The sequence below is a fragment of the Arachis ipaensis genome, chromosome B06 (genome assembly GCF_000816755.2).
Source record: "Arachis ipaensis cultivar K30076 chromosome B06, Araip1.1, whole genome shotgun sequence".
NCBI classification, from domain to species: Eukaryota; Viridiplantae; Streptophyta; class Magnoliopsida; order Fabales; family Fabaceae; genus Arachis; species Arachis ipaensis.
The window spans coordinates 86064637-86073164 of NC_029790.2; the positions used below are offsets into that span (position 1 = coordinate 86064637).

The 8528-nt window shown below is 30.9% G+C and overlaps 1 protein-coding gene across 4 annotated transcripts; it reads left to right on the forward strand.

The window, feature by feature from the left end:
- On the forward strand, positions 64-4372 carry LOC107648268 (probable purple acid phosphatase 20). 4 transcript variants are annotated; one of them, XM_021104565.1, is made up of 6 exons: positions 64-218; positions 385-564; positions 2790-3087; positions 3171-3748; positions 3850-3938; positions 4099-4372. In XM_021104565.1, exons 2-6 carry the CDS (start codon positions 409-411, stop codon positions 4283-4285), a joined length of 1308 nt encoding a protein of 435 aa, XP_020960224.1. In that variant the 5' UTR covers positions 64-218; positions 385-408; the 3' UTR covers positions 4286-4372. The 4 variants fall into 4 exon arrangements, with proteins under 4 accessions (XP_020960224.1, XP_020960226.1, XP_016207688.1 ...); XM_021104567.1 differs by having other exon boundaries at positions 89-218; positions 405-564; XM_016352202.2 differs by having other exon boundaries at positions 218-278.

An 8528-nucleotide genomic window follows, 5' to 3' on the forward strand; every position in this document is an offset into this window, starting at 1 on the left:
TTTAATATAGATATATTAACAGAGACCATATATATGCTGAGAATATCCTTTTAATTTCATGAACCGGGGTAAGCCAAAAGACACATCCACGTTGAAGGGTTGACACTCGACACATAATTGAATAGTTTCCTCGTATGAAAACAGAGACACCAAACATTAATTAAATTCTGAAAATAATTATTATATTTTTCATTGTACAGCTATATATATTGGACAAGGTAAAATATTTTAGGCATCATCATCATCATCATCATATATATAATTTGTTTTTGCGCTGTGTACGTGACACCGTCCTTAGTTTTGTTCTTCCTTAATAAATAACAATTACACCCACCACTTCTCATATCAACAGTAGTTTATATATATCTATCTGATCTGTTGCAGTTACTCATCAATAATTTCAGTAAGATGGGGATGGTGATGCAAATGCGTCTCTTGCAGATGGTGGTGTTATTCATCGGAGTATTTGAATTAAACGGCGTCGTTTGTTCTTACACTAGGCCTCCTGTTCGTAAAACCATCTTTGTTCCTCATGACGATGATGATTCCAACTCACCAGAACAGGTAATAAACTCTAATCTATCTCACTACTCAAGTTTTAATTAATAAATTAAATTAATTTTGTGTATGTGCAAACATACATACATACAAGTGTGTAACTTTGAATATTGTTATTGCTTGCATTTTGGTCATGAATTTAATGAAATAAAAATTTTATTTTTTGGATCTGTCGCGATAAATATATGTATGGATGAATGGCAGCATCATCATCTTCATTAATTGCTACTATTCTGTCGGTGTAGATCGTAGTTTCATAAAATTTCCCGATTAACGGTGTGTATGTAAGTATAGTTAGGTGAAGAAGACAATCAAATGATGATGATGATGCGGTTATCAATTTGGTTGGGGAAGTCGTGGGGAGTGGTGAATTGTGACTTGTGGGTGATGGATTGTTGCACCCAAATACCGAATAATGTGTACGCTGTCACATTATGAAAATAATAAAAATCATTGTTATTATCTGCCTAATTTTGTACCGTTTTCAAGAGTAGATATCATATCATATATAATAGAAATGGGAAAGAAATCCTAAAATATAATGGATGTTACTGCTATACTTTATTGGCTTGACGCATCTATCTTATATAATAATTACAAATGTCCTAATGGAATTTTTATGGATACTAAAGATAGAATCAATTTTTTAGGACGCCATTTTGTTTTTAATTAAATATCTATAACGTATAATTTTATTTTTTTAATTAAAATTTTTTTACTCTTTTTTATTAAAATAAGTTACGTTTACTTGATTGTATTTATTATATTAATAAAATACATATTTTATATTATTATTTGAGAAAACAAAAAATAATATATATTATCTCGAAGCATATTTATTAAAAATAAGTCAAAACATAGCTTATTTTTATTTTCTAGTGAAAAGATTTTAATAAAAAAGCTGTCATTAAACATTTCTTGGTATCATTTCCTCAATTGATTATTGTTCTGTGAGGACAATTTATCAACACAAACCATTGTTGTATACGGAGTGGATCACATAACCGCAGTTTTAGTTTACGGATTTTAATACCATTTTTGTATTTGATGCATGCAACACGGAGAGAAAAAATAACGAAGAGGTGAGGAGTTACTTTCATAGATAGATATTTTTTTTATGAGAATCTGTTCTTTTATGTTTATTAATTTTTAAAATAAATTTATACACTATTTTTCGTCTTTTTCACATAGAAATCTCTCTATTACAGAAGGAAAAAACTCAGATGCAGTCGATTTCACGTAAAGTTGATACCTGAGAGCCGTTAAATGATTTGACTGATTTGACTAAATTTTCATCTAACAGTTTTCAGATATCAACTTCACGTTTACCTTTATAGAATTATTCTTTGTATTTTTATTTGTTTTTCGCTGGAGCTCTCCTCAAGTTTTTGGTTCGTTTTCTATTGCTGTTTAAAGATTTATGTTATTAAAATTTAATTTTAAGACATTTCTATAAAGAAAATTGAGATTGTTATCTAATTATATATTTATTTGTTTAAAGATCATTTGAATAGTAGGTAAAAAAGATAAATATATTTTAAGAGTAAACTATTCTTTTTAACCTTGAAACTTTAAAACACTAATAATATTAACTACGAATGAATAAAATTAATTATGTAAAAGATGATTTTTATGTGATAAAAGTATCTAAAAGTTAATTTTATTCATTTGAATTTGTCAAATACTCTAAACCTTTTCGTCTTTTAAAAATACAAAATTAGTTTTGTTTATTTATGAGTATATTTTTCAATATTAAAATTTTATAGATAAAAATAGTAGTTTATTTTTTAAAAAATTAACTGATATTAATTAAAAAATTACTCTCTTGTTAAAAGAATACATAACTTATACAAAATATATTTTATAGCCTTGTAGCTAATGTTCCTTTTATTATTATTATCAACCCCGTTACGTTACTAATAGTATTTTGCCAACTTTTTCCAACTTTTATTTATAACTGTATGAAAGTGTCTTTGTGGATGTGTCTAATAAAAATATCTTTTTTATGATTGTGTTTAATAAAAATGTCTTTATAAATATATTTTTTAAATGTGTATCTTTATATATGTATTTAAAATATAATAATTAATTATTATTAGTAATAAGTTGGCAGATAATATATTGGTACCCTATACTTTTCCTATTATTATTATTATTATTATTATTATTGTGCATACAATTTCCAATGTTTATCGTTGTTCCCTAATTAGTAAGTTTGGTGGGCGTTAAAGGTACATATATCTCAAGTGGGCCAAGATAAGATGAGAATATCATGGATCACAAGCAACTCAGGCCCAGCAAAAGTTGAATTCGGCCCATCTCCTTCTTCTACAAGCGCATTCTCTGAAACTGGTTCTACCTCGTCATATCATTATACCTTGTATGAATCTGGAGAAATTCATGACGTGGTAATTGGGCCACTGAAGCCCAACAGTGTCTACTACTACCGTTTGGGTGATCCACCTTCTAGCCGAACCTACCAGCTCAAGACTCCACCCTCTCAATTTCCCATCAAGTTTGCAGTTGCTGGTAAGTCATTTTTAGGTGTTCTCAAAATAAATACTCTTTTTACAACTACTAGATATAGATACGATACATGTTTATCTGTTTAGGTGATCTTGGACAAACAGAATGGACAAAGTCAACGTTAGAGCATATAGAAAAGTCAAATTACGATATGCTACTACTAGCAGGTGACCTAGCCTACGCAGATATGGTACAAGAGCTATGGGACTCGTACGGTCGGCTGGTTGAGCCCTTAGCGAGCCAGCGTCCATGGATGGTGACGCAAGGGAACCATGAGATTGAGAAGATTCCCATCATCCATAGCGAGCCCTTCACAGCCTTCAATGCCAGGTGGCGAATGCCCTACGAGGAGAGCGCTTCTGACTCCAACCTCTACTACTCCTTCGACGTGGCCGGTGGTGTCCACGTCATCATGTTGGGTTCCTATACTGATTTTGAGGCTGGCTCTTCGCAGTACCAATGGCTTCAGGGGGACTTGAAGAAGGTCGATAGGTCCAAGACTCCTTGGGTGGTGGTGTTGATCCACGCGCCGTGGTATAACTCCAACCAAGCTCATCAGGGTGAGAAGGAATCCGTCAACATGAAAGCGGCTCTCGAAGGTTTGCTCTACCAAGCTCGTGTTGATCTTGTTTTTGCTGGACATGTTCATGCTTATGAGCGCTTTGTGAGTATTTTAATCTTATTATATTCTTCGTACTCAAGGCTTTATTGTGATTTAACGTCTAGAATTTAAAATGAAATGACTTTTTTGTTTTATATTTTCAGACGAGAGTTTATAAAGACAAAGCTGACAACTGTGGTCCAGTGCATATAACAATTGGTGATGGTGGAAACCGTGAAGGCCTTGCTACCAAGTAAATACAATTTTGACTTCTTTTCTTTTCCGCCTATTAACAATATGGATTTTTGAAACTCAAGATTCACTTCTAAATCTAAGCCAGCAAGCACAATAATAATTGATCATGACTTTGGGTATTTATTATAATAAATTGTCTCTGATTTTTATGTTGACAGCTACATAGATCCGAAGCCAGACATATCGATATTCAGGGAGGCTAGCTTTGGGCATGGAATATTGGAGGTATTTAATGCATCACATGCACTTTGGAGTTGGCATAGGAATGATAATGACGAAGCTACTGCTAGTGACTCTGCTTGGTTAACAACCCTCTCGTCTAATCCTGCTTGTAAATTATCCTAGTTAGGAAAAGTGTTCCTAGCTAATATATCCATTTCTCGATTATTGCAATTTATTAAAAAGAATACTGTTGATATATTCGTCAGCTGATGCCATGACCAAAATTTAGAATTATCTGTCACTAATTTTTTAACCTTTCAAATTGATCTAATTTGAATTGAGTAAATTTAAAAGGTTAAAAAATTATTGTAACGTTATTTCCTTTATTAATATACTTACAAGGCTCATAATTTAAAATCTAAACAAGGACAAAAATTACAGAGTAGCTGAGGGAGCAATTATTCTGGAATATTACCTGAAATCAAAAAGGTGAAAATGGTCCTTAATATTGCGATCTGAATGTTTCTCAAAGTGCTCCAGTCCACTCTTTGAACGGTGGTAGGAATACTTGTAAAAAATTTTAATGATATTTAAATTAGTAAAAACTTTAAACATAATGAATAAAGTTGGGCGAAAAATATTTAAAATATTAGGATATTTATAAGGTAGACTAATGATTTAGTCATACAGTAAACCTTTTATGCTGGTAATGGACAATTATTTTTTCACTACAAAAAAAAAATTATGCAATGTAGAGTTGGTTATCACTTTCGTGATAATAATTGAACTAAGAAAACAATTTTTTTAAATTTTGGTCAGCATATAATCAGCAAAAAAAAAGTGAGTTATTGAGTAAAATCTCACACCAATCTTACACCATTAAAATCAACATTGATGACTATTTGATAGTTACAAATCACAAAAATTACTAGTTCCTAATACTCCTCTTCAACTAATATAGGAGTCCTTAATTTACTCTCTACATCGAGTCGAGTTAGAAGTAATAGAACCTGAGTTTTTGCTATTTGACCTGTTTAGTCGAGTCAAGCAAGTCCAATCCAATTAGAAACATTGGTTGAACGAAATGTATTTATCAGACTTATATCTATGTGTTATAAAAAAGTCTAGTTAACATGTGTTTTTAGGACACAAATTAAAATTATTAATTAAAAAATTATAAAAAAATATATAAAATTTAATTTTAATATATTTTCTGTATGTTTATGAATTTTTTAGTTAAATTAAATAAATATAGTATTTACAAAAATAAATAAACGGTGAGGTAATTACAAAAATGTATTATTGGTCACATCTCGGACATTAAGAGAAATTTTTAAAAATGGACATATCTCAAATGCACAGACTCCGTTCTGTGATAGAGTAATTGCGAGTCACATTTTAGGTGTAATCGGTATATGAACAAACGCTGATATCGAACACTGGGTATTTGATATGCCGTTTTGTGAAAGGGATCTCAGCATCCAAAATAAACGCAATTGTTTTGGATGGGGGTTCAGCATCCGAGATAAGCACGATTGCGTATATAAGTCACAAGTCACAGCATCCGGGAATAACGTGCATTATTACAACCCTTTTTTCTATTTTTGTGAGTTTCTAGACGTGTGAATTCGAGTTCTTTCAAAAAAATGGCCTCCCGACAATATGTTCACGAAGGAGAAACCTACCAACACCGCTGCTGGGAGTCTCCGGCACATACTCATCTTCGGACGCTGTATCGCTTGACGATCTGGACCCGGTAACATAAGTTGAATCGCCCTCACTATCGTCTTCGTCGACACTATCATGAGGTTGGGTATAGTGGATCGGTGTCGTCTCGAGCAGTACAACTTCAGGAGTCGAAGATGACAGCCCACCACTAACAACCACGTCACAGACCGCAGCATACAACTCCATCACATGTTGCGGCATTAGTCGTGCATGTACGTCGAACATTACCCTCACATGCTGATCCCCATCAATCCAAAATAATCGGTTGATAAATCCACCGTTCGAAAGCGCGTGCAAAAATCTATATGTAATCCACTCAATCTCCTTCGTTCCTACTCCCTCTATATTACTCACCATGACTGTCTTTAGCGCATCCAGGCTATCAACCTAGTAGGTGCACAACATGACAGTCTTGTCAAATTCGAAAATCACTCATTTATCACCGTGTCTGACTATCCCATTGGGATAAACCACAACAAAGAAGAATTGATTATTCTCCATTAGAGAAAAACGAAAAGAAGAGAAAAAAAATATTGGTTTGTGAATTATGTGAAGGGATGTATTGGGATGAACTTTATAAATAGACTTATTCTACAATATATCTTAGGTGCATATACATCTACACTATAACACACATATCTCGGGTACTGAGACCCTAATTATATCCTTGACTGTATCTCGGATGCTGAGGGGGTATTAGGAAGTTGCGTTTATCTGGGATGCTGAGAACCCTTTCACAAAACACACGTATCAGTGCAAGTTCATATCCCGAGTGCACCCAAGATGTGAGTCACAATCACTTTATCACAAAATGGGATTTGTGTATCCGAAATATGCCCACTTTTAAAAAACCCTCTCAGCATTGGAGATGTGATCGAGAATGTATTTTTGTAATTATCTCACTGTTTACTCTTTTTCGTAAATATTATATTTATTTAATTTAAATTAAAAAAATCTCTAAACCCACCGTTATAAAATAGAAAATATTTAAAGGACAGAAAAAAGAAGAGACGTTTAAGATCTTTTTCTGCTGTAGAAAAAAGAGAGAGAGAGAGAAATCTTTCTGTGGTCAACAATAAAAGCCTCTTACACATGATGAGGGAATGAGGGATGAGCTGATATGAGTAAGTAACTAATATGGGTTGAAATTTGAAATTTCAATGCATTCCGTCACTTGTATTCGATCGTTGATGAAACAAAATCATCAATCTGCATTGAATGATGATGCAATGCAATCATCCCCAACTCTTGACTCCTTCTTTTTATTTAGTCCTTGATAAAAGAAATTATGAATGCCTCATGGCTCATTACCACTCTGCGTTATTGTAATTATGAAACGGGTGATGCTAGATAGCCAAAAAATAATTACAATATAGGAATATTATATAAAAATTTTTACTCTCTTGATAAGTAAGTAATATACATTTCTTTATCACTTATCCTCCTTATCACCTATTATTTTGCTGTATGTTTGGAGTTATTAATGTTCTTTCCAAAATTAATTTCAGTTTCTTCCAAATTAAATTCCTAACATCTCTCAATTACATTATTATCCATTAAAATGCAATAATTCTCTGCAAAAAATATGAAAATTAAATTAAAAAATTTTAACAACTTCTACTATACAACTTATATTTTATATATAGACTATTAAAAAATAAAAAATAAAATATAAAATATAAACAAAAATTTAAAAATAATTTTTTAAAAATAATTATTAACAATTTAAGAATTTGATATTTTTTTAAATCCAATTATGATAAAATTTAAAAAACATCTGTGTTAACTTTATATTTACATATGCAATAACTAAAATATGATATGTGTATGGATGTAATATCTAATAAACATGAATTTAATTTTTAAATGTTAGTTGTATGTAATTATGGATGTTATGTATATGTACGTATGAATGTTATGTGTATGAACTTAGTTAGTATACAATATAATTATAAATGCACATAAAAGCACAAAAAAAATTAAATCAGTTTATTATCATACCTCATCAAAACTAGTGTGGTTTTTCATATTCTGAGTCCGTCTGTTGTTCAAATTTTTTATCAGCACCTTCTACCATAAGTACCGTATTAAGGTCGAATTCAAATGCCATACTATTTGCAACGATAAACGCGACTTCTTGTAAAATTTCTTGACTTATACACTATTCTACTTGCAATGGTATTATAGTCATGATTTTTGAATGATCATAATTAAATTAATAGAAGGTATATATTACAAAGAATCAAGTGCAAATAAATACATTAACGAAAACAAAGAATTAATGATTTTTTTGTATTTCCATTGATTGATATTAAATACCTTAAAGGGAACAAAGAATCAAGTGTAATTAACTTAATTAATGTATATTATTATTACCATTCATTATTATTATTATTATTATTCTTAAATATAAAAATTAAATTATAAAAAGAATATTAAGTATTGATTATAAGAATGCCTAATAGTAAGGAATATGATATCATAATTAATATTATTAATAAGTAGAGTTGATAAGAATTAGATAAGTGGAATGATAAGAGAGTGAGATAAAAAATAAAACTATTATTAAATGATAGAAATGAAGTAAATTATAGAAACTTTTGACTAATTATGGCTAAAAATTTTTTGTTACCAAACTTTTTCCCGATGAAACAGGGTATCTGACGATAAGTATTCATGAGTAACATGTTACATGTTA

Bases quoted from the DNA above. Each gene is read 5' to 3' on its own strand.
- LOC107648268 (XM_021104565.1), top strand. From the start codon at position 409: ATGGGGATGGTGATGCAAATGCGTCTCTTGCAGATGGTGGTGTTATTC. The intron at 3,088-3,170 runs GTAAGTCATTTT...TTATCTGTTTAG, and splicing joins CATCAAGTTTGCAGTTGCTG to GTGATCTTGGACAAACAGAA. The intron at 3,939-4,098 runs GTAAATACAATT...TTATGTTGACAG, and splicing joins CGTGAAGGCCTTGCTACCAA to CTACATAGATCCGAAGCCAG.